Here is a 24,830-nt window from a genome sequence, read left to right as displayed (position 1 = left end):
TCGGTATGGCAAATGTGGTGTAGCTTCTATGAATCAGTTCTTCTTCTTCTTACATGAATGTTCGATAATGACCAGACAGTATGCAGCTGGTAGCACAATATGGGTCCAAATCACACGGCCGCAGGGAAAGTGGCCAGTTCTTTTCTCCTTTTTGTGTCTTGCGTTCTTTATATCTATTTGTCAAGCATTTGTAAATCGGTCTGGGTAGTGTTTAACACAACATATGCGTTTTAGTAATTTTGTAATAGACAACAGCCGAGCAAAGAAAGTTCATTTGAAATTTGAATCTGAATGAGAGAAAGAGAAATATCTGGGTGGTGCGTATGAAAGAGGTGGGTTTGTGTGTGTGTCTCTGTGTGTGTGTCTCTGTGTGTGTGTGTGTGTGTGTGTAAGCGAGAGAGAGAGAGAGTTTGGTCCTCTCCTCTGCACACTTTTGTGTCCCTGCTGTGCTCCTGTGTGCTTTAGGGATTTAAAACAGTGGCTGAGAAAGCTTAGCGCTAACCCCAGAGTTCATCTGTGAATTAATACACACTCACACACACACACACACTCACACACACACAGTCTCTCTCTTTCTCTCATGTGCGCACGCACGCACGCACGCACGCACGCACGCACGCACACACACACACACACACACACACACACACACACACACACACACACACAGTCTCTCTCTTTCTCTCATGTGCACACTCACACACACACACACACACACACACTCACACACACACACACACCTAGTCTCTCTCTTTCTCTCATGTGCACACGCACGCACGCACACACACAGTCTAACTAACAACAATACTCTCACACAAACCCACACAGTCACACACCCTTTCTCTTTCTCTCAGACACACACTAGTTAGATAAGTCTCTCACACTGACTCACACACACAAATATCATCACACACACACTCAGTCTCTCTCTCTCAGACACACACTAGTTAAATCACTCTCTCTCTTACTGACCTACACACACAAATATCATCACACACACACTCAGTCTCTCTCTCTCAGACACACACTATTTGAATCACTCGCTCTCACTGACTTACACACACTAATATTATCACACACACACTCAGTCGCTCTCTCTCCCTCTCTCAGACATAAAGAGGTAAAGAGGTTCTTGACTGATGCCCAGCCACATAACTACTAAAGTGATTGTGTTCCATGTACATGTCATGTCATGTACAGGGCAGCATTGCCTTTCCCACTTGAGAATCCAATGCTCTCAAACGTAGCATCATATATAACACAACAATGCATCTACTGTCGAGTACATGAAGTTTGGGCCCCTTAAATTGAAAATTATGCCTTGAATCCTGAAAATGTTCAGCTCACTAAGCTGAAGCCATTGCACAGAGTTGCTTGAGTTGTGTATCATCCATCGCAACAATGACCTAGGGTTAGTGAGAGGTGATTCAGAGACACAAAGATAGGTGGCGCTCTCTAGCCGACCCTCTGACTAGTCTCTATTTGGCGCCATCTGCTGTCTGATAGAAGTACAGCAGGCATACCACAGCCTCAGAAAATGACGGGCGTTGAATCTCATCTTTCAAAAACAAGACAACAGAAGAAGCACATCAAACTCAACAGCCCCAAATGACACCACCAATTAACAGCTCCACAGGGCATGGTAGCAAAGACAACCCAACATCCATTTTCATATCAGTGATGCTATGGTGTTCACAGGAGAGGTTGGTCAAAAGCTGTGTCTTAAGGCACCAATACGAATTTGTGGGTAATAGTGAAACTGCTATTATAACAGGGAGTGCTGGATCAGACAGCAGCTTGGTGGCATTAACTCCGTTTGTCTTTCCATGCCAAGGTAACCATGACATCAGGCATGGCTTATAATTTTGGGAACACTTCAACTGTAGTACTGGTGTCACTGTCATAGTCCCGTCATCCTGACACGACAACAGGAAACAGAGGAAAGAGCTGGTTCCCCTTTCATCCTCTTCACTCTCATACTCTCAAGAAGGAAATGGTGAGAGAGGAGAGGAGAGGAGGGGAGAGAAAGCAAGAGAAATAGACAGAGAGGCAACACACCAAAACAGAAAGGTCACATTCCTGCTTAACGCAGGTGGTCTGGAGCCCATCTTGTGTTTTGAAGTCACTACGAGACCATTTGGATGTTCTGGCATCCCCTGATATGTCTCTCCCAAGAAATAACACATTACAGATCAGGCCTACTAAAAAAAAAAAAATGATAATAATAAATAATACATATTAAAAGCTGGAAGCTCATGCCAGGTAGTGCAGTCCAGAGCACACAGTTGCAAACTTTATTACCCTTTGCTACATATCTAATGCTACACTAAATCTGGTGCACACCATGAGAGAGAAGCTGAAGGAAAGAGAGTTGGCAAAAGAAAGTCCCATATAACAGATTTCTGAGGGGTTTATTAGTGGAAGTTCGTCTCAGGACCATGCCAGATCAAACAAATACTTCTTCATTTTCTGTTTGTAGTGAAAGACTCTCAGAATATGATTGATTTTCATTTCACTCTGTCATTAACTAGCTAATTCCTATTCCAATCTCCATACTCAACAGGACGTCTATTTAGGTATTTAACCTACAGAATACCACACTTGAAGAGCAACAGTAGGCTACCCTAGTGACCTTTCTACAATCTCAGGCTTACATCATTCTATTATTTGGGCCAATATGCTATGGATGGGCAGTAGGCCTACTGCTCAAAGTTAACGCTAAACCTTACCCGATTTAAACGTGGGTTAGTCAACATGGAATCCCGGACCACACCAATATGAGGAGTCTCCATACTGTCCGCAAACGTCCAAATGATTTAGCGACGGGAATTCTGGTCTGTCACACAAATAACAGAGGACACAAGAACATACAAATCAACAATATGCAAGCCTAAATATCTGGTAGATTAAACAAATGACTCATTGTACTTGTTTAGTTTAGCTAAGATCATCTAACGTTACATCGCATAATTACCACATCCGCCATGTTTCAAGTAGGGTAGCACAATTACACTTACTGAGCGCCCCCCTCCGACTGACGTCGTCCCAAAAACGTTACAACGTCTAAACTAACACACTTTCGATCTAATGTAATGTAATATAAAAAAATTACCAGCTAGCAAAAGTTAAAACAAAGCTAAAACTCTTTACGACGCTCTACGATTGATGAAAGGCACTTCCTCTAAGGGCTCAGGTGGTCGTTATGGAAACGCACATCAAACAGGCCATGCAATGTGTTCCTTGATCAGAGTCCATGTCCAACCAAGCCAAGGCACCATAGCATTGACAAGTTAGACAACATTAAAATGAGTTTTCAGTTTCTATTTAAAACGGACTCTACAATAGTATTTATCGTGCTGCATCCTCTGTTGTTGATTAGACTAGAAATCCCGTTGCGCCAGGGGTCCTATTTGCGCTGAGATTTTTCTAGGCTACCTCAGTGTCACTTGGTACAAAGTTGTTTGCAAGGTAAATGGATTTTATGTATAAACTGTCCTTCGCCTGTAAGAGAGGAGTGTTCGCAAGGCGACATACAGAAGATAGACAAATCTCAGAGAAGTATAAGGCTTACGTTCCTGGTGGCTAAGTAAAATCAAGTGAAACAAATAGTCAAACAGTACATTCAACATGTGGCATAGATAAAACGAGTCTTTCCATTGCACAAAAGTAAGTTTATTCTTCAGCCAAAAGGTTACATATTTAGTCCTTCACCAATCGATACAATGGGAGTTGGCTGCATTAATTCAAACATTGAACTTTTATTGCTTAACATGAATGTAGAAAGATAGTACAAAAATGAACCCCTAGATGATCACAACTGCACTGAAATGGCCTGCAGTGTCGCGCAGAAAATCTCTTTTCAGGATGTTTGCAAACCCACTGAGTGAAGATGCCTAATTTAGCTAACTGCAAAATTGCCCCTGTAAAGTTACAGCTTCAATCAATACCCTACACGTGCCTACCACAGGTTTACACAATCAATGCCCTACACCTGCCTACCGCAGGCTTATACAATCAATACCCTACACCTGCCTATCATAGGCTTATACAATCAATACCCTACACGTGCCTACCACAGGGCTATACAATCAATACCCTACACCTGCCTATCACAGGCTTATACAATCCAAAATACAATAAAATTACTTAGAAAAACCTCCCACTACCCAAGAAAGTTGACAAACAAGTTATTATGATATAAGTGTTGAGTTATGTGAATGGATAGGTGATTTCAGTGTAGGCTGTATCATTTGAATGTATTACTATATTATAGAATGATTCGTAAGAATCAAAGAATATGTTTGTTAATTTGTGTTAAATGAGTAAAAATTACCGCTCTAAGTTTATTGTTTTCATTCTGGATCTGTTGAATGAGAGGTGTCATTGAAAAGGCAGTTATTCTCAGTTATCATTGATTGAGGTCAACCTTAGAACGACCATCAACACTATTTGACCCTTCACACCCATGTTTCTCAATTCTCAATTTGTTTAGCTCGATAACTTTTCACCAGACGCTTCAGGTCTTCATCTGGCTTCAGGCAGTTTTCCTCAAGAGGACCACCATGTTGGGGGTCAGTTTTGGTTCTGTTATAAATACAAATACAAATATGTATCATTGGTATATCTGGCTAATATTAAAAAAGACAAGCTAGCGCATTTTTATCTTGACAGGGGTAAAACTAACTGTGCATGTGACTTCATGTATCTAACTTACTCCTTCAGGTAATTTTCGATTGCTCCTCTCTCATAGGCAGTACCATAGGTTGTTTTTACAGGCTCAACAAACATCTTCTTTGTCAGTGGACATATCAAGTGAGGGGGCACAAATGACTTTTGAGGATCTGAACCCAGCAATTTCTGAAAAACATTCAATAAGGTTAAACATTCACATTGTTGCTTTCATAGATGAAAGCTGCACATACAAGCAAGGTTAAAGTACAAAGCACTGTACTCATCACCAAATGTCTGTAAATATGCTTGACACAAAGGTAATCTGTGTGACAAGAACACGATGATGTTTACCTTTTCCATGTCATGCATCTTTGTATTTGCAGTGGCTTCTGTGTTTTTCTGGGCCTCTTCTTTGTACTTGCTTGGGCTGGACATAAATTCTTCGGCTAAGACACTGAAACATAACAATAGCATCTCTTTCAGTGGATCATTTGCAAACAACCCTTCTGATCTAAATACAATCAGTCATGATCAGAATGACTAGAAATCCCTTGGTGCTTTATACTGTACTATACTATTCTCTAGTTAAACTATACTCATTCTTTGAACTCACTAATGTTAGTTAATAAAAGTTAATGAAAACTTGCCAGTGTGTTACTGTAATCTATGCCACCTGAGTGTCCTTTTGTGCTCACCTGTCTAAAGGATCATCAGGCTCTGGGGCTATGAGGAGACCATACACTGCATTCAGGATCTCTCTCATGGTGACATTAGCAGAGTAATTACGATCAAATATGTTGTGGCAGATTCGTCCAACATTGTTCACATTGCAGTGGTACACCTTCACAATTGTTAAGGAGACATGTGTGTCATCTTACATTCATGGCTTCTGACCAAGTAGATCAATAAGCCATGACCATAGGTGTCAAGCATTATCTCACATACAACATGTTTTCAGGAGGAGAGGAGGAACAAAACAGCAAATTGTATTATTACAACAATTGTTTTAGTGGAGAAGGAAATATACTTCTTGCATATTATCAACCAGGTTTGACAGCATGACAAATTAAGCATTTGCTGTAATTTATTATAAGGCTCCTCAGAATGTTGCAAAAAGTTCATTGATTTGAACTGATATTTCTTTATATTGACCGCAGCAAAAAAAATCAATGCTTTTAATTCACATCTTTCAAATCATTCCGCAATTAGTTTATTCTAACTTGAATTCAGCAAGTATAAGGTTGCTACGCAACACCTGAAACTTTAAAGTTCTTTTTGCGTGAAGAACTATAGCATATGTTTCTGTCACGAAACGGCAACAAAACCATTAAAAAGCAGAATTTTGGAGGAATCGTTTTTGGAAGTAACCGTATAATAAGCGGGAAAATAAATCCCTTCAGGACGAAACAAGACTCACGTTGGGGTCCTGTTCATCCCGGCGGGATTTATTTTCCGATACTGACCGGCGGGCTATACATTGTCCCTTACATAACACCTTTTAACTGTCATTAAAATGGCAATATAGCGCAGTCTGGTCTGGCCTTATCAGTTTTAAATCTGTAGTCAGAAGGATACAGGTGTGATGAAGCGTACAAGAGGAGGCTTCACTGGGTAGGCTTCTCCAAACTGACAGTAGAGCTCAAATACTCCCTCTTCATATGGAGTCTCGGGAGGGCCCTGCATGAGAATCTTCCAAAATGCTGCAAGAGTTTTAGAGGAAGTCACAAAATCAGTAGAACACATAAAATAAGGCATTAGTACAGTATTTATTTTTAGACTTCTGGTGCCCATTACATCTATATAAAATAATCAAAACATCCCTTACTGAAGTCTTCATCAGAGGGAAAGACTGAACAGTAGGGATGAGGATCACAGTGGAGACTTTTCAGCTCCTCCATGATCCGCCTGTCCTTCTCCATGAAACGTGTAGTTTTTGATTCCAGTATCTTTTTCTTCAAAGCACTACAATTACAAAATAATTAATACAAACACCACAAAGATTGTACTGAAACTTTCCTGCTAGGCAAATATCATACTGAACACAATAATTCAGTAGTTAAGACAGGTCATTACACTGACAATAGCAGCAGTTATGGAGAATTACAGAAATACTGATGAATAAATATCTTACTCCTCTGTCATCACCACGTTACTCTGTACTCCTGGGGGCAATTTCACCTGTGGTTTGTCATCATAGCCATGGGTGGCAAAGATTCTTGTTAACTCATCCTGTAAAAAAAGTTCTAGGACTTAGACTGAATGTATGAATAGTTACCCTTAACCCTATGAATATATAATTACCCCTAACCCTATGAATATATAGTTATGGATGGTCACACTATTATGGATAATTAATGCATATTTCCACGATCTCCAAATTTTGGGGTATCTTATATGACCATGGAGGCAGCTCTGCTTCAATATTGTTTCTGGAAATGACTATTTCCATTTCCCTGATGTAGCACAGTTTTATGCTATATTATCAATAGCTCAAAAGGCTATTTACCACATCCTGGATGGCTGATGAAGATTTTGGCTTGAGTGTCCTGCTTTCCAGTGACAGGACTGTCTCCATTTCGAAGAGCTTCAGAGCAGTTTTGCTTGTGTCTGGTTTAAAACAGCAACCTCCTACAAGAGAAAGGAAATCACAGTTCTTTCATAATGCTTTGTGAACACAGCAAATATTCTTATACAATTGGAAAGAAAACTATTTCAATTGAATCAGGACAGGATACGGGCCTGTTACATTGCTGATCCCATGCAGCACATTGTTATCAACTTCTCCGACCAGGATGCTATCAACAACAATGTTGGAATTCAACAACATGTTCACAACAGGAACGGGGGTGTTGTTTGACCTATCATGAGAAACCAATTAAATTCAAATCTTAACATTGACACAATATTGTAAACAGAAATACAGAAGGGACCTGAACAAATACTCACCCGGCATCAATTCCATCTGTTAAACATATGACACGTAGAAGACACTCAGGGAATTTGTGATTCATTTTGCGTAGTTCAGTAACACTTCGAGCTAATGCATCATATAGAGGCGTACATCCAGATGCCTGAAGACTGTGCACATGTTCCTAAAGAAAGTGGAACAGTGCAAATCAAATTATTAATTTAACAAACTCCCGAGACCGCCATCTTGGTTCGATTTTTCTGATTACTCCCGCCCCTCTGAACAACGTAGGCTTCCAAATCACACACACCCCGAACTGATTGGCTATCGTGTGGTTTGCATTTGCATAAAGTTAAAGATTGCCAACTTTGAATCGGATGCAGAGGCGTATGTCACTACCCGATCCTAGTCCTCTACATAGACATATATACCTATCTATGGTCAGAGATGGGCAGTATTTCAATTACTTGTATTTGAAATACATATTTCAACTGCTTTGAGTATTTTGTAATTTGTATTTGATAGGGCCGATAAAAAATCTAACGTAATTTGTATCAAAATACTTTAGAGTAGAGTAATTTTGTATTTAAAATACTCAAAATACTTTCTCCATTGTTAAGGCAGAAGGAGATTTTGTTTCTGTCAGATTCTACCACTAGACCATCTGATCTGCCTCTGAATGTCATTGTCGAATCAGGCAACAGTCAGGCAAAAGTGGTGCTTCAAATGACCCCGCCCCTTTTTGGGGCGAAATGGAAATCGCCCAGATCTCTCTCATTGACAGGGCTGTGTTCGAAAACTTAGATAGCTGTCTTGATCCTTGTCAATTTATCTTCATTAGTACGCCGACTTAAAGGAGGTTCTTTCAAAGAGAGAATCGAGTTGTTGCACCGAACGTTAGCCATCTTGACAGAATGTGGCTGTGGCTATTACGGCACACTTTACGAAGTACTCTGCAATACAGTGCACTTACATTTGTAGTTTGTTCTGTCGCTGATTAGTGTTGTCTCAAATGGAACACTGAGAGACACAAATGTGGGAGCCTTTAACCCGTAAATCTGTGCTCCGGCCAACTGGAAATTTGAAAGTTAAAAGTTACAGAGAAATAGACACTGTACTATCAGATAACACAGCTATTGTAACCAGCAATAATGGTTGAAGTGATTTGCGAAGCGTCAGTCAGCCAACTTTCCAAACTGAAAAGCTTCCGAAAGGGCTCCTCCTCTTCCGCTACGTATCCAAGATGGCGCCCGTTTAGAGTGAGTAGTCCATTATTTCACACTGCATTTTTTGACCGTTTGCAGTGCGCCATCCAGGTACTTTCAGTGCCCTGAATTCTGCTGGTTCTGTCAGTGTGAACGCCCTAAGCACTGAAAGTCAGTGTTTGAAGTGTGCAAGTGTGCGGTGATAGACACGGCCTGTGACTTGATCAAAGCCGTATGACGTCCTTATACCCAATTACGTATGACAAAAGCATGGTGGGGCGAGCCCTCCCGGAAGCCATAGAGATTGCATTGAGATCCCTGTTTTGTGAAAACATGAGTCACACAGCTGCTGCCTGCAAATATATATATATATATACATAATCAATCAAGTTGTTGTCTTTTAATAGCTTTGCTTAGTTACACTGATATTCTGTGACTGTTTTTCCTATTTGTGGGGTTCCCCAGAGCTTTGTGTACATTATATAGCCCAAACCTGAATGCTCTGCTATACCAAACTGTGAGAAAACGGAAAATCCAGAAAAAGTATTTCCTATATTTTAAATACAAAATACATGTATTGTATTTTGTTACATTTTCTGGCACCAGTATTTTGTATTTTATTTTGATACATTTATTTGAGGGGTATTTTGTATTTTCTATCAAAATACATTTTGATGTATTTTTGCCCATCTCTGTCTATGGTCCTCTACCCGATCCTAGTCCATGCTCATGCGCATGCTCAGACACAAACGGTTTACGGCATAAGGCTCATCATCAACATATGGGGCTTGTCTTAACGCATAATGTGGGTTTATTTAACGTAATATTTAATAATGTTGTAAACGGTTTATAGCATAAGGCTAAACGTCAACATATGGGGCTTGTCTTAACGCATAATGTAGGTATATTGAATGTAATATTTATACCTTTCACCCTTTTTAAGCTAATTGACTCAGACTATTTGAGCAGTCTTCATTTTACTGCTGTTGTGCTGTACAACGTACGTACCCCTCAAAGTGTAACTGGGGATAGACAGTGTGATCTTCCACCTCATATTTTTAGTCCATAGTGAAACCATCTCTCTCGTTTTTAAATAAACGGTCATATTTCGGTAAAACTGGCTGTCTTCGCTGTCTTCCATGACTGAAATCATAGACAAATATAGATATAAATGTGTATGATTGAAACCGGCAATCTTATGATCTGTCGTTGTGACGCTTGCGCGGCTTCGCTGTCGACAATGTCGCAAAGTGACGCATGCGCATGAGCATGGACTAGGATCGGGTAGCGACAGCGTATTCTTCATAGACATATATGTATATATTTGGGATGGGCATAATTAATCGACGATCGATTAATTGATCATTAAGAATTTCCTCGATGACATTATTTTTTCATCGATAAAACTAATGCATGTTCTGTTGCGTAGTGTGCGTGTCATTTATTTATTTTAGGGCTGTCAAAGTTAACGCGTTATTCTATGAGATTATTGTGGCCGAGATTAATGCAATACAATATTTTAACGCAGTTAACGCAACTTTGCGTGCGTTGACCAATGGCACAAAATCGCCGCGTGTCTGCAGTCAGTTAGATAGGAGAGACCGAGACGGTAGTTGAAGATGGAGAGAGCTGAGGGATTGTTGGGCGGAAAGTTTCTGTTTAAGAGGCAAAATGACGGAACAATCGACAAAACTAAAGTTGTATGTAGCATTTGTCAAGCTGAATGTAGCTATCACAGAAGCAGCTCGTCTTTAAGTTATCACCTTAATGCAAAGCACCCGACAGAAAGCAGTCCCAGGTTAGATGATCGCCAACCCACACTCCACGACTTCTCTAGGAAAATAACTAGACCAGTCCGTGAAAAGGTTACCAACGCTTGGTTGCCGGTGACTGTCGGCCCATCAACATAGTTGAAGACGGTGGGCTGACTGAGGTGATTCGAATTGCTTCAGGGGACAATTCTTACGATTTACCGTCGAGGGGCACCATTGTGTCTCGCATACATTCCTTGTATGACGGCGAGAGAGCACGGAAAAATACAATTAAACAACAGTGTTTAAAATACACGCTGTCTGAAGTGATTACTCATTCATTTATAAGATTTAGTCTTTAGAAGAAAAACAAACTTTTAATCGCGATGAATCTAGATTAATGAATTTCAAAATGTGAGATTAATTAGTTAGAGGAAAACGAGGGTCAGTTGTGTTTATGAGCACCGGCTTCTAGCTGTCGGCTCCGCTGCTTAAGAGTACAGCAGCGCATATTTTCAAGTGTAACCATTGAACGGATCCCGTTTAACTGCCACAAGAGTTGTCCATCTTGTAAGTTTAACTGCCACAAGAGTTGTTCATCTTGTAATAAAGATCTCAATGAGGAAACACGCCGTTTTTTTCCCCACTGCATTTTAATATAGCCTATAAATAGTGAATTTTAATATAAAAAATAATAATGATTAATCGAAAATCGATCGTTAATTCTCCCGACGATCGATTAAGACAATTTAATCGAATGCCCATCCCTAGTATATATATGTATGTACATATGTATATATGTCTATGGTATTCTTCGCCATGACGGGCGGACAGCTGGAATTTCGTCTCCCATTCAATCCCAATGAGAGCGAGACGAATTACGCCTGGTCATATGCCAAGTATGCCACGGGCAGTAATAACAGTGAGATGCCTTGCTATGCCTAGCTATAACTTAGCCATAATTTACACATTTACACAGGTAACACTAAAGATAAAGGTTAGAAATACACTACTCTTCAAACCTGTTCTGTTCCCTTTAAGAAGCAATAAATGCCATTTAATGGCAAAAAATGGCATTTTGTGGGTTACTTGGGTATCTGGAGTATCAGCACAGGTTTTGATTATGGTATAAAAATGATGAGAAAGAAAGATATTAAGCAATCCATCAGTCCATTGCTGTTCTCAGAAATGAAGGAAATTAACTATTGTGTGCAAAAATGGCAGGGAAAGAGTGGATAGAAAGAGTAGGGAGAGGACTGTACAAGAGGTTAAAAACATCGGGACCGGCAACTCTAGGGTGAGGGTCTGGATCACAGAGAAGAAGCTTCTCAAAACAAATGAGGCGCAAACAAATGAAAAAGATTCTGAAGGAGTGCTTGACATCTTCTGTCCAACACAGTAGGGTTAACGTGATGGCCTGGGAGTGCTTTGGTGCTGGTAGAGTATGACATTCGTAGGGTAAAGGTCTATAACCTGTGGATGGTTTACTGGAGCTAATTTCGTCCTGTATAACACTGGTCCAAAACACTGCCTCAAATTGTGGAAGATGAATTTAGAAGAAGCAGTCTAGCTATAATGCTGCAGTTTTTGTAAGTTTGTAACTGCTGCATATAAAAGATTAAAAGTTATCAAGCAACAATTTGTTTAATTTTTAAGTAGAAATCAGTATTTCTAACTTCGTCTTATTTTATATTTTTGCACCTAAATGAATGGATACAATGTTACTCACCTTGAACTTCTCCAGGTTTTCTGTAAACATGTGCATGATTTTGACTCCTTCCCCAAAAGTCACCAGACTGATCAAATGGGGGAAATCATAAGCCATGCTTCTGTTTGCAAAGGCATCAAACAGCTGCTTGACAGCACTGAGCTTTGACACGTTGATGTCGCATTCTTCTGTCATGGAGCTACTTGTATCCACAAGAACCTAAAGCAAATAGAATTTGAATTATGACTTTGGGATTTTTATTGAAGTGGACTGAGATGAAAGAAGTCATGTAAGTAACAAAACGGCATCGCTTACTTTGGTTACTCAGGCGGTATTGGTGAAGACTTATGGTTGAGTTTGCAGTTCTTATTTAAAATAATATTATTTAAAATATAAAGTTTCTGTAATTCTGAAGGAACGGTAAAATACTGCATGCTTCCCAAAATTCCTCCACATTCTATACATGTTTAAGGTGTTTCTCCACATTTCTCTACATTTGTAATAGATACGTGGATTCACCTACATCATCTGTTTAAAATGTATAGGAGCATTTGGAAACATCACTTTTTCAATGTTCCTTTTTGATGACATAGTAACTGTTAGTTAGGGAGAATGGTTGTTTTTCCCCACAAAACTGAAAACACCCTATTAAAAGTACGACATGTCAAATGTTGCATGCACATTGCAAAGAGTAGAGAATGAATTACCATTATTGCCTCTTTTGGGGTTTTAGTTGTCCTCACCGATTGGTCCGTCCTCTCATCTCCTAGTCTGAAAAAGTTATAAGATTTCACGATGGAAATTGTTTAAGACATTCATGTCTTACACATACATGTACATTCAAATGATTCTCCTTGATTTTTTGAGTAAATGTACTAGATTGTTAGCCATTTTCAAGGTTGAAATTAGTCCTTCATATTTGATGAAACCAAACACCTGAAAGGGTCAGTTCTTATTAGAATTATTTAACTGTCTGCATAAACATTTCCATTACTGGAAAAGTTGGCATTAATAAATGTTATACGATTAAAAACTACTGCTGTTATTGCGCTAGTAATGGGAACTAATATTTAGCTTAGTGTTAGTAAGTGTATTCTTACAATTGTGTTAAAGTGGGTATTGGAACTTTACTGTTGTTGATAGTTTTGATGATCAACTGAGACAAAATCGCAACACAAGGAAACAATACTTACTGGTTTGCCAGCTTCTTTAGATCCGTGGCCTCTTGTTTCCCAGTGAGGGGATTGAAAAGAAAAACTCCCATGCCTCCCTTGGAGTTCTGAGTATACACACCAAGGTTGTCTGTGTTGGGGAATGGATGACATGTAGCACATGCAGCAATCAATACAAATGTTTCCCACTCATTATGTAGCTGCATAGAGCAGTGGAAGGGCCTAGCACCATGGCACAACCTACGACTCCAGACCACATATATCAATGCATAGTATCTCCATGAAGTGTATTAAAACTATGTTTTGTTTACTCCTGTTTTACATTTGTGCATTGGTAGACCCACGCTGCACACAGACATCACATTCATTAGGACAGGACCCCTCTGAGGTGAAACAATGGCGTAGCTGCATTCAACATGTCCTAAATCTACATGCAACTGCTTTTTCATTTCTTTAATATCAATAACTGAGAGCAGACATTCACACACATTTAATCTTGAGCATTTCAATTATTCAACCCATTGAAATGACAAGTGCATTTCAAAAACATGATAAAAATGAAAGCAATGCAGCTCTTGTATAACCATAAATTCCAATTAGCAGCTATACATTACTTTTCATCAGATAGAACTGAGGAACTGAGGAGACAACTTACTCTCCGTGAGGTACATCAGGCATGGTGCTTCAACAAAAGAATGCAATGCCTGCAATGGAGGAGTGACCTGCAAGTGTGCATATAAATCCAAATCCTCTTTCATCTGAGAAAATGACTGCTCAGGGGCTACTCTAAAGCTGCAAAATAAACAGATATACGGTTTGTGCACATGAGGTTCTCTATTAATGGTTTGACATGTCCTAAAGGATGAATGAACAGGAGTTAAAGGTATTCCAGTTAAAAGAAAGGTTGACGTCATCAAAACTAATGACTGCTGTGCTATGTTTGTGTGTGTCTGTGCTATCTTTTAAAAACACTTTAACACAACCTGAAATTAATGGCTCATTATAATTAGCTGCAATTACAGTTTGACAGTCATCCAGGTAAAACAAAGCAGCAATAACCATGCAAAACACCTTTGCCACAGGAAACAGATGATCTGATGAATGGTTTCCATTTGAAACTCTTTGGTGAGGAGCGTTATTAAAGCTTTGCGATTCAGAATAGATAGAATGGTTAAAGTAGTATCTGAGGGTCACGCATACATTAGTTTTGAACTGCATAACACAAACATTAGTTTTTAACGGACTAACACAAATCAACATACTTGCTACCAGGCACATGTCCATAGGAGAGCCACAGAGGAAATGTCTTCATCATCGGTGGAATGCTGAGTAAAATCTTTTCCATGGAGGCGTCTCTCCTGATTGACTGCCTCATGTCTTCCAGGGTGCTGTTTGGCATTTTTTCCCCATCTATAAAGAGAGAAAGGCATGAGAGACTGATCTCATGAGAACACCAAAGACAATATCCAAGTAATGCCATGAGTACATACTACATTTTGATTATATGTAAATTATTAACATGTCGTGATATCAATCAATCTGTTACGTAAAAAAGAGTACATATTATATTTAGATTTTATTATACGGCTCTTCAGAATGTTCCAAAAAGTTCTGTTGATTTGAATGGGCCACCTCAATGTTCGCAGGTCTGTAATTTCTTGATATTCACTGCTGCGAACATTTTTGACCGCTGTCATTGGCAACGGGTTTTGTGCTTCTAATTCACATCTTTCATATCATTCCGCAAGTAGTTGGTCATTTAACGCACGGGTTCTCAAACTATATGGGGCCAGGGACCCCTCATAGGGCATAACATTTTCCAAGGACCCCTTCATAATCGCATCCCAAATTAAACCATATAGGCTTATAGCTATTTGTAATGTTATATGCTTTTGGACTCTAACATCATATAGTACTAATATCACAAGAGATTTAGATAGTCATTCGTTTACATTTGGCATTACTTGACAGTATGAAGGATAGATTTTTAAATGATCTGTAAAGCAAAATAATGTTTACCTCACATAAAAACATATTGATGGAATAACACGTAATTTTTTATCAAAGCAGATAACAGCAGTGAAAAAAAAGAGAGAATGCGTTCGAGAATGAGGTCGAGAGTTTCTATTGGCCCATAAATAAGGCGGGTGACAACGTGTTTGTTTTATTGGCTTTCATCTTTACTGTCCATGAATTTTATTCATTAAATTTGCAGTTGATGCCTGAAGAAAGTGTTTTGACATATTGACATAATGTTACAACACAGTCTATAAGTCCACCGTTAGCGGGCGGGCGTAATGAGCACAATGCGCTTGAGCAAACGACACTGATCTGTAACATTTTTCTCTACATAGGCTACCGGTACATACGTTTATATTTTGTACAAAACTTTTTCACGGACCCCCAGGCAATGCGTTGCGGACCCCTGGGGGTCCACGGACCCTACCTTGAAGCGCAATTTATGGTTGTCCGTTTACAGAGACACGAAAAGCCCTCTCCGTCGTGGCAAACCCTCTCCGAGCACCTCTCCGTGGCCTGACGTGCACCTCCCAATTTTTTGTTTGGACTGCCGGACAATACATTATCCCTTACATATGTAAATTCTTAACATGTCGTGACATCTATCTGTTACGCAAAATGTAGAAATCCAAAGAAAAGCACTGGTACATACTACTGCTTTGCAATGTTTTCATTTCTTGAATTATATTTTGACATGAGGTGTGATCTTCATATTTAGTTTATGTGCCTTTGAAGCTGTCCAGAATACAGTGTTCTAATAGCTGTCACGCCAGAGCCGAGCGCTGCTCCTGCCACGCCCCCCTCGACTTCAACTCACGCACCTCCGTCTCACTCACAATCACCGGAGTACACACACCTGTCACCTCACTACTTAAACCTTTCACTCCCCTTCACTACCTCACATCACGAAGGACTACTACCCTGACGTCTTTGTGTGTCGCCTGAAGTATATGCCAATAGCTGAAGGTGAATGTTTTGATCATATCTAAAGACTAAAGTGAAGATTTTTAAATGTTTATTACCTTCTATTGCCTGCAGAACAACAGATCGTTCACAAATGTCTGGTAGGTTTGCAATTCGCACTGGTTCTGAAAACCGTTTCCCAGTGCTGGGACAAATCAAGAACATTGGAGCAAAGTTTTCATGCTCAGTGTTCTCCCTCTAGATGCAAATACAAGAAAATCATTAGGTCAGCATCTCTTACAGCGCTTTATGTGCAAGAAATCACACTTTTGTTATCACACAGTATGTCTCTTGACTTTAAAATACAACAGTAATGTTGGGAAATTATTACTTTTTTTTTTTTACATCTGAAAGATAATAGTTGACAGTTGTTCTTGAGTCTTCTGTGCATGTTGATACTTTATTTGAGGTGTTTTACGCATTTGTTGACAGGGCCCTGACATGACAACCTATACACAGGGGTGCAAACTCATCAGGGATGAAAAAGGTGACAACGATGCGAACCCCCTAGGAGGGTCCGGGCCATGCTCCCCGGGGGAATATATTTTATATATAAGAACATTTTGCACATTTTAAAGTTCAATGCATCAATCTGGTGCACTTTGACAACAAAATTATGAGGCTAGATCTATGAAAAACTTTGTGCTGTTGTAAACAATTTTGTGCTCTGGTAACAGTTTCATCATAAACATTCCTGTGTTGAATGTTGCACGGGCACAGGCCAATTTGCACCTGACTCCTAGTTGAGCCACAGTAATAGTATCCTCCTCCTAAAATGCTCTCATTCTGAAACCAAACTGAAGTAGGAGAGTGGTAAGTTTGTTCAGTTGCAGTGAAGCGCCCGGCAGTAGAAAACGGGTCATACACATACCTCATGAAAAGTAAAAGTCATCATGAAAACTAAAAAACAAATAATGATAAAATAAATATTAATATGTATCTACTGATCTTTGCTCTAAATTTAATTTCTGTATGATTCCGATCATTTTTATAATCAAATTATATGTCGTTTGTATCCATATAATAGGTAATGTAATGTATTTTCACGTATGTGAACAAGCAATTTAGTCTTGCTGATCTGTCATAAAACCACAGTGAAAAAGCACATAGGGGAGGCAAACCTAACCTCTGCCTCAATGAAGGGGGCGTGCGATAGCCTGGAAAATGGACTTCCAATCCAGTGAAGTGATAAATACATAATGGGAGACCAATGCAAGAGCTAAAAGGTTTGCTTCAAACGACAGGACAGAAGATAACTTTAGCAGCTAAACTCCCGATCAAACTCGGCTGACGGCCATGTCTTTGAAGTAAATGTACATTTTTCTGCGTTTTCATGCTTAGATTTTTTTTAAGTTACCGAGAAAAAGACACTGTACTATCCGATAACACCGATATTGTAACCAGCAAAAATAGTTTGTGTAATTTGCGAGGCGTCTGTCAGCCAACTGTCTGACATTAGCCGTTAGCATAACCTATTTTGGAACAAAAACTGCGAATTTCGCCGAAAGGTGACGAGTTTGCACCCCTGTATACATAAAACTGGCCTGACACAGAGAAGCAAAGCGTGTTAAGCCCGCTGTGAGCTAGCGAGCGCGCAAGTGAGAGAGTACCTCAGATTGAGACAACAGGTAGCCCCAGCATTCAGGGGAGTACTCAAAGACCTCACAGTCTTCAATGATCACATCACTCAGTGAGTTTGATGAGCGATTAGGTAATAGCTCCCTGAAAAGGATGTACAGTCCTTCCACAAGGGCGATCTGAAATGGGAATATAGTTATTAAATCAATGAATCATATAATTTAAACATTTCACTACAGTAATTCTGTACAGGTATTACTTAATTAATTACATTAATCTAAACGGAGGTGTGTTCAACTGATCAGTAAATAGGTTTGAATTGACTTTTATTTTTATTTATCCTTTATTTATCGGGAAGGTCCCATTGAGATAAAATATCTCTTCTGCCAGTTCAAGGTCGGCGGCAAAATGAGAAAAAAAGGTTTAATGTAAACGTACAAACAGGGACAGATAACACCACAAAAACATACCAACACACAACAGACACAAAACATACCCACAGACAGACAGACAGACAGACAGACAGACAGACAGACAGACAGACAGACAGACACACACACACACACAAACACAAAACATACCAACACACACAGAGACACAAAACACACAGGGGTCAGGGGCTAGAAAGAACCATGGATATATAATAATGGCACATGTTAAAAATGTCAAGAGAGGATAAAGACTACAAGATAAGTATGTCTTGCAGCTCATTCCAAGTTTGCAGTGGATGAAAAGAAGGACAGATTTACCCAGCTCTGTTCAGGTGGTGGGGACCATGAGCAGAATCTAGTGTTATAGCTACTTGAGCTATGTCAACTATGTCAGCAAACTAGATATGTGCTGCTGTAATATAACCAGTTAAGCTTTTGCAATGAAAAACCCCACAATGAACCATTTCATATTAGTTACAATGATGTGTACAGACGTTTGCACCAGTTACAAACCGCATAGCAGCCTGATAGACTACATACCGTTTTTTTTTTTCAAAAGAGATGAAGATGCATGCATATGCAAATGATAAATAATCCTCATAACCTAATACTGACAAAAAGTTACTTTGGACACATTTTTCTAGCAGTAAAAGGAAGACTATGGAGACTATCAATGTGGACACCAAAGGTAAAGTATTTGTAAGAGGTTACCCTTTCTAGATGAGTGCCATCTAGTGTTAAGACCGAACAGTCAGTGGGTGATGAATGGGAGCACGCATAAATGTGGTCTTGTTAGGGTTTAATGCCAATTTTAATTTAATAAGAGACATTTGCAAAGAGTTAAAAGCACTCTGTAAAGAATCCATTGCCACTTTTACAGATGGTGCCATGGTAAAAATAATAGTGTCATCTGCATAGAGGCGTACCATTGCTGGTTTTCATCCTACACCACAATATAATTTATATAAATAGGAAATAAAATTAGTCCCAAAATTGGTCCTTGAGGAACACCTGTCTAAGAGGTGCAAAGTTATAATTATCTCTGGACACACAGTAAGTTCTCTCTCTGAAATAGTATGAAAGCCAATTCAGCAGGGTCCAAAATCTATATGTTTAGGTCTTGGCAGAAGAAGACCATGATCCACTAAATCAGACCCTTTGGATAAATCAATAAAGAGTGCAGCATATGAATTTTTCCAAATCTGAGTTTTGCGTTTGAAGGGAAGGGGTGGTGGCAAGCAGTAAACAGTTTGGAGAAAACTCAGTACCAAGAATACTTCATTGACAAAATAGATGACAAAATGAAAAAAGACAATAAATATACCTATCCCGTATAAAACAAACCAAGTAATTGGTATCAATTTATGAAATAAAGTCCAGTTGCCGATTGCATTTGCAAAAATTATGACTGTATGAGAGTAGGCCTAGATGATTAAAATGTGTTAATTATCACAATCACAGAGTTCTGGTAACAAGTGTATCTGTCTGTGTAATACAGTATTTGTCCTTAACGAGACAGTAGGTGGTATGAATTGACCCCCATATTTTGTACAATGTGTATCGCTATGCTTTACCCTAATCTGTTCTTAAAATCAGTGAAATCCTACGTTATTACCAGATGGGTATGCATCCATATTTGCCTTTCAATGATTTCAAATGGACAAGATAGATGTTGCAATTGGATTTGTTCCGCATTAAACAATAAAACTGCTTTTTAAACAACTTCCCTCCAGTATGACCTTTTGTGATACCCAATACAAAATATTCACAGAAAGCATTCCTCGGTTATTTCATTACCTTCTGTACGTTGGTCCCAACCTCATTCCTGCACATCACCTGATGCAAAATCTGAGCTAGGGGGTGACATCCAGTGAGTTTGCGAATATAAGCCACTACATTTTTGAATCCTTCTCCTTGCTTTTCCATTCTCTGCAAACGCAGGTGATATATGGTTTAGCATATTACCAGTGAAATCAACATATAAACTAAAAAAGTGAAACTCTTTACTATATATTATAAAATATATATTATAAAGAAACAATACAATACTTACGGTGGAGTATAAAGTTGAAAAAAAGACACTCATGCCCTTTGGTGTCTGCTGCACGGAGGGCTTGATATCAGCCATGAAAAAAACATCGAAACTTGGACAACTTTCGGACTCCTGACCAAATGAGGACAGGAAAAAATGCACCAGGGAGTCCTCATTTATCCCATTATCTTTCAAAGGGTTCAAATTCACTGGTAGATCCCTGTTCCAAAAACATTATTTAAATAACACAATTTAATGCACATGCATAAATACAACTGTATTATACATCTAGAAAGAAGGGTTTCTGTTTAGGCATTTAAAGAATAATCACCATGAATGCAGCACATTTGATGGAATTCCACTTGCATGAGCCAGGCCTTTCTTCAGATCAACCACTGAATGGCTTTCCAGGTCGACTTTGATTTCATAGTTACCCTGAATTATTAGCAAATTATCTGCTTGTTAAACAACATTTTTGATTGCATTAAAAATTAATTCTTGAAACCTGATAGATACTTATTTAAGATATTTGAGCTGTCTTAATAAAAGATGAAGAATGTACCTTCAACATAATGTGACATCGCACAGTGTCCATCCCAGTGTTGTCCCAGGCTGCCTGAGTTGTTGGTTGCCGTGTTGGAAGATTCTCTTTGGGTGTGAATATGGCATAGAGGTGATTCCATTTCTCTATGTGTCTGTCATTTAATGACCCTGTGGAAATTCAGGAAGAGCATACACACTGGCACTTCAGAAAGTTGATGGGCGCGTACCAAACAGAAGGCTCTCAAGGGATCTCTAGGCTACACTCGGAAGAAAGAGATAAGATGAAAGATTAGGACGTAGGCTACTGCAGACAGAAACAAGAGATAGCCTTTGAAAGGCTGTATAAAGTGTAGGCCTACTGCAATAGCAGTACTGTTGTAAGGCTAAGGTTATGTTTTAGTAAGGAGATAGAAAATAGCCCATAAAAGGGCAAAGTAACCACAATGCATGAGTTAGAGCGCCCACTACTGACGAAACGTCTCGAAGTGTAGCATTCTTCAAAGACTTGATGTTAACTTATACTGAGATTTATGACATTTGGACATAATGAGATATCTACCGTAAGTGGTTACTGGTTCATTGAATAGGGGTTCATTAAAAAAAAAATATGAGGTAGGGCATTATATAGAGACTTCAAGACAAAAGTAATTTTAAAGATGGACCAAGCATGCTAGAGCTAGAGGAAAATGTGTTGCGGCTTGTTGTAATGCCACTTTGTGGAGTTTGAAAAGCGGTCTGCCTGACGGCTTAACTCACAAGCAAGTTCATTAATTTATACCATGTTTATACCAATCAAGAACTGCAGTGTAAATTCCACTACTTACATGTATTGAAAAAGGGATCGTCGGTGAGTGGCATTCCCTCGGCAGTGAAAAGGCATACACCCATACTATTACCAATCTCCTCCTGATAACTGATTCGGAGCAAAAGATCTTCCACAGTATTTTGTGCAGCATCCAAGTCTCAATGAAAAAAAGATAAAAAACAATAAACCAAGTCATCTTGTCATTAAAGGAATATTTGGAGTCTTGCATGGCATCCATTACTATTAAGAGTAACTACATTCAGGTTGTCTAGAGCACTTCTTCCAATGGATTCATTGAATTGTATAATTGTCCACACACTTGTGAACACCATCTGAAGACAGCAAAGTTTATTTTTAACTTATAATTGTTTAACATTATAAAATATAGAGTGACGATTGAATGTCTCAGAAACCCTCAGCGAAGGACCTTCACCAGCAATTCACTGCTACACTTATTCATTTCCTGACTGGTCACAGTTCACCACATTGCCATTTCAGCAGATACCAGTGGAAAAAAACATCCCTATCTAAACTCAACACACATGTGCTGTCAGTGTCAAGTGCAAGTTGAGATCTCCAGCTAACTCTGGATTTGTCCTATAAATAAAACCTTTGTAGTGAACAATGCTTGTTGCAAACATCACTATAAGGTTAGGAAAGCAAGCACACATGTACACACATAATCAAAGCAAGCACACATGTACACACATCATCAAACGTACCTCTTAATTCTCTGGGCTCAGGGCATTTGGGGAATGAGTAGAACAGATTACATCCTGCCAGTGACTTTTTGACATCCATTGCATGCATGAGTGGACCATCACCTTTTCCAAGCCTCTTAATAACATCCAGCATTGTTTTAAACCGGTTCTTCTCCACTTGAGACAACCCTTGTAAAAAAAAACACAGAAGATGTGATTATACTTTTATTTCAATACTGACTTAGATTATACATATTGGAGATTTTCCTTCCTAATCCTTCTGCATTGCTTTTTGATGAGGCAATATCCGTTTCCTGTAATGATCAAGTTATCTTGATTTACCAATATTGTTTAAGTCTTCATCAGAGATTCCATCAAGGAAGTCCCTCTCGTCCTTCACTCCTAAATCAAGGAATTTTTTGTAAAATCTTTCCAGTCTGTGTTTTTCAAGTAGGGTGTAGATATTGGCCATCTGAAAGAAATGAACAGTCACAAAAAGCAAATATGAAGAAAAGATAATTCCACAGTCTAGAAAGAAAGAGAGAAAACTCTCCAAAGTGGTGGCCATATTTGCCCACTCCAGCTACAATGTTGGCACAGTAATGCCCGGCCAAAAGATCTGAGAGTTTATTTAAATTCACTAATTTTAGCAGGATGTGTAACTGAAAAAACACCCTGCGCTGGAAAACCAGAGGCACCTGCACTAACAAGCATTGAGTATTCACTCTGACTACCATAAGCAGTTGAAGAAATACTCGGCCACTACCTTTGATGTTTCCCTATTTGAACATATTCTAATTCAACATATTCAAACAGGTACAGGTACATTGGCCACAGTAAGTGAATAATTGTGTGTTGACACTGTACCTTGCCACAGCGTCTGGATTACTTCTGTCTCACCTGTTAACATGATAGAGACAATAGGTTACAGAACATCAAATTCATCTGTTAGGTTGTTCAGAAAAGTGTGAGTTGACCTTAAACACATCACAATCTGAGAAACTTGAAAAGTGTGACATGTTTGTACACATTTTTTAAAGTAACATTACAAAAATGTTCAACTTCATAACTCAAATGGATTCGGACAATAAAGAGTCTATGAATGACTATGATTTATTACCTCAGTCTGACACGTAAACAGCATGATAGTCCTGTATGTAAGCTAAGCTAAGGTCTAAATGATGTCAGGTTAGAACTCGAACAGAAAAGACCAAGCAGGCATTGCCATCTTGAGTCCTTAAGAATTTGTCAGTTGTGTTCTCAAGCTGTAACTCATTGGAGTAAACTGGTTGATAATGATATGAACCAGTTCGCAGCACGATAGATTTTAATATGCCACCGTGCAGCTTCCATTCATGGACGGGGAAGTTAAGGGAAAGAGAAAATAGCACAATCTGCATACGTGTTCGCAATCTAACTGGACAGTTTCACTTACAGCCATCCAACTTGACATTGAAGAAGTAGCCCAAACTGAGTGCTGCACTGAACTAATGTTTTAGAATTTTTTTCTATAGCCTAGCGCTAACATTGATCTTTTACTTTTCTTTCACACAGGTCGTCGGTCTACATGCTCTTACATTTCCCACAGCCGAACGTAGAAGTCGACATGTTCAATTTACAAACTTTCACCACTTTAGGGGTATGGCCGCTGTAACAGGATACACTCTCCCAGCAGAATCTGTGGCTTATTAATATGACATTCAAGGTGATTTGAGTATGTAATAAGGTATAGCCTATTTGGGCTAATTCAATTCAATTCAATTGTATTTATATAGCGCCAAAACAATACAATTGTCTCGAGGCGCTTTACAGAGCCCAGTGTCTGGACCCTAACCTGTTGTGGAATCGTGAAAAAATACGAAAAGGCATATATAGTCTACGTGTCCAACATTTCACATAAACACTTTGCTGAAAACTAACATAAATTTGCCAGATATGCTTATTTAGGCATTAATGAACAATGCCTCGGCGGTAAACATGTAGCAGGCAATATATTTGGTCAAATGTATTTTTTAAGTCTGATTAAGCTTAACTGAAGACGATTTAATCCGTTCAAAAGTATACAATTACAATACAATTGGTATAAACTGTACTGACTGTGAAGCTGTGGAAATAGCTTAAATATTTTCCTACCTTTTTCAGTTAGACTTTGCTGTCCTGTAGTGCAGAAATGACTAGTTTCGATTTCATGGAAAGAGCGATGTGCTTTCTCCTTCTCTGCGTTGTGTTGTTGTAGAAAAATGGAATTAAGCCATAACCGTTTTGGGTGTCGCTTTTTTGTATCTGAGTTTTACCAATGAAAACCAAGGGAGGGAGTGAGCGAGCCAGACGCGTAAAGCTACT

At 39.1% G+C, this 24,830-nt stretch overlaps 3 protein-coding genes across 4 annotated transcripts in view; all 3 read right to left on the bottom strand.

Annotated features, from left to right (window-relative positions):
* Nucleotides 1-3,102, bottom strand: part of cfap77 (cilia and flagella associated protein 77) — an 11,146-nt gene extending 8,044 nt beyond the window's left edge. The window contains exons 1-2 of one of the 2 annotated variants that reach the window (XM_031570838.2): nucleotides 3,018-3,102; nucleotides 2,730-2,836 (exon numbers count right to left, since the gene is read on the bottom strand). In XM_031570838.2, coding sequence (XP_031426698.1) covers nucleotides 2,730-2,792 — 63 coding nt within the window. In that variant the 5' untranslated portion in view covers nucleotides 2,793-2,836; nucleotides 3,018-3,102. Of the gene's footprint in view, nucleotides 1-2,729; nucleotides 2,994-3,017 lie in introns of those variants that run through there. The other variant, XM_012817754.3, reaches the window with a different exon arrangement.
* A 548-nt stretch (nucleotides 3,103-3,650) lies between these two features.
* Nucleotides 3,651-16,622, bottom strand: LOC105895579. The gene is made up of 16 exons (XM_031570837.2): nucleotides 16,457-16,622; nucleotides 14,678-14,825; nucleotides 14,071-14,207; nucleotides 13,437-13,545; nucleotides 12,951-13,014; nucleotides 12,265-12,462; nucleotides 7,618-7,763; nucleotides 7,411-7,529; nucleotides 7,178-7,299; nucleotides 6,803-6,900; nucleotides 6,497-6,633; nucleotides 6,247-6,371; nucleotides 5,367-5,512; nucleotides 5,023-5,125; nucleotides 4,715-4,857; nucleotides 3,651-4,584 (listed from the first exon to the last, which is right to left on the bottom strand). The coding sequence occupies exons 1-16, from the start codon at nucleotides 16,560-16,562 to the stop codon at nucleotides 4,473-4,475; spliced, it is 2,013 nt and encodes a 670-aa protein (XP_031426697.2). The 5' UTR covers nucleotides 16,563-16,622; the 3' UTR covers nucleotides 3,651-4,472.
* A 1,358-nt stretch (nucleotides 16,623-17,980) lies between these two features.
* LOC105895578 lies at nucleotides 17,981-24,830 on the bottom strand. The gene is made up of 10 exons (XM_031569860.2): nucleotides 24,621-24,830; nucleotides 23,355-23,387; nucleotides 22,830-22,959; nucleotides 22,509-22,676; nucleotides 21,806-21,943; nucleotides 21,001-21,149; nucleotides 20,770-20,873; nucleotides 20,460-20,658; nucleotides 20,204-20,335; nucleotides 17,981-18,154 (listed from the first exon to the last, which is right to left on the bottom strand). Exons 3-10 carry the CDS (start codon nucleotides 22,957-22,959, stop codon nucleotides 17,981-17,983), a joined length of 1,194 nt encoding a protein of 397 aa, XP_031425720.2. The 5' UTR covers nucleotides 23,355-23,387; nucleotides 24,621-24,830.

This window comes from Clupea harengus, chromosome 7 (assembly GCF_900700415.2).
Source record: "Clupea harengus chromosome 7, Ch_v2.0.2, whole genome shotgun sequence".
Lineage (NCBI taxonomy): Eukaryota > Metazoa > Chordata > Actinopteri > Clupeiformes > Clupeidae > Clupea > Clupea harengus.
The sequence above is the reverse complement of the archived record's forward strand: the minus strand, read 5'-3'. Positions and strand labels throughout refer to the sequence as shown.

Bases quoted from the DNA above. Each gene is read 5' to 3' on its own strand.
- LOC105895579 (XM_031570837.2), bottom strand. From the start codon at position 16,562: ATGTTCTTGATTTGTCCCAGCACTGGGAAACGGTTTTCAGAACCAGTG. The intron at 7,300-7,410 runs GCCCGTATCCTG...TTTCTCTTGTAG, and splicing joins TGGGATCAGCAATGTAACAG to GAGGTTGCTGTTTTAAACCA. The intron at 6,634-6,802 runs GTAAGATATTTA...TTGTAATTGTAG, and splicing joins AACGTGGTGATGACAGAGGA to TGCTTTGAAGAAAAAGATAC.
- LOC105895578 (XM_031569860.2), bottom strand. From the start codon at position 22,959: ATGGCCAATATCTACACCCTACTTGAAAAACACAGACTGGAAAGATTT. The intron at 21,150-21,805 runs GTAAGTAGTGGA...GAATTTCCACAG, and splicing joins CGATCCCTTTTTCAATACAT to GGTCATTAAATGACAGACAC. The intron at 20,659-20,769 runs GTGATTATTCTT...TTTTTGGAACAG, and splicing joins TCAAATGTGCTGCATTCATG to GGATCTACCAGTGAATTTGA.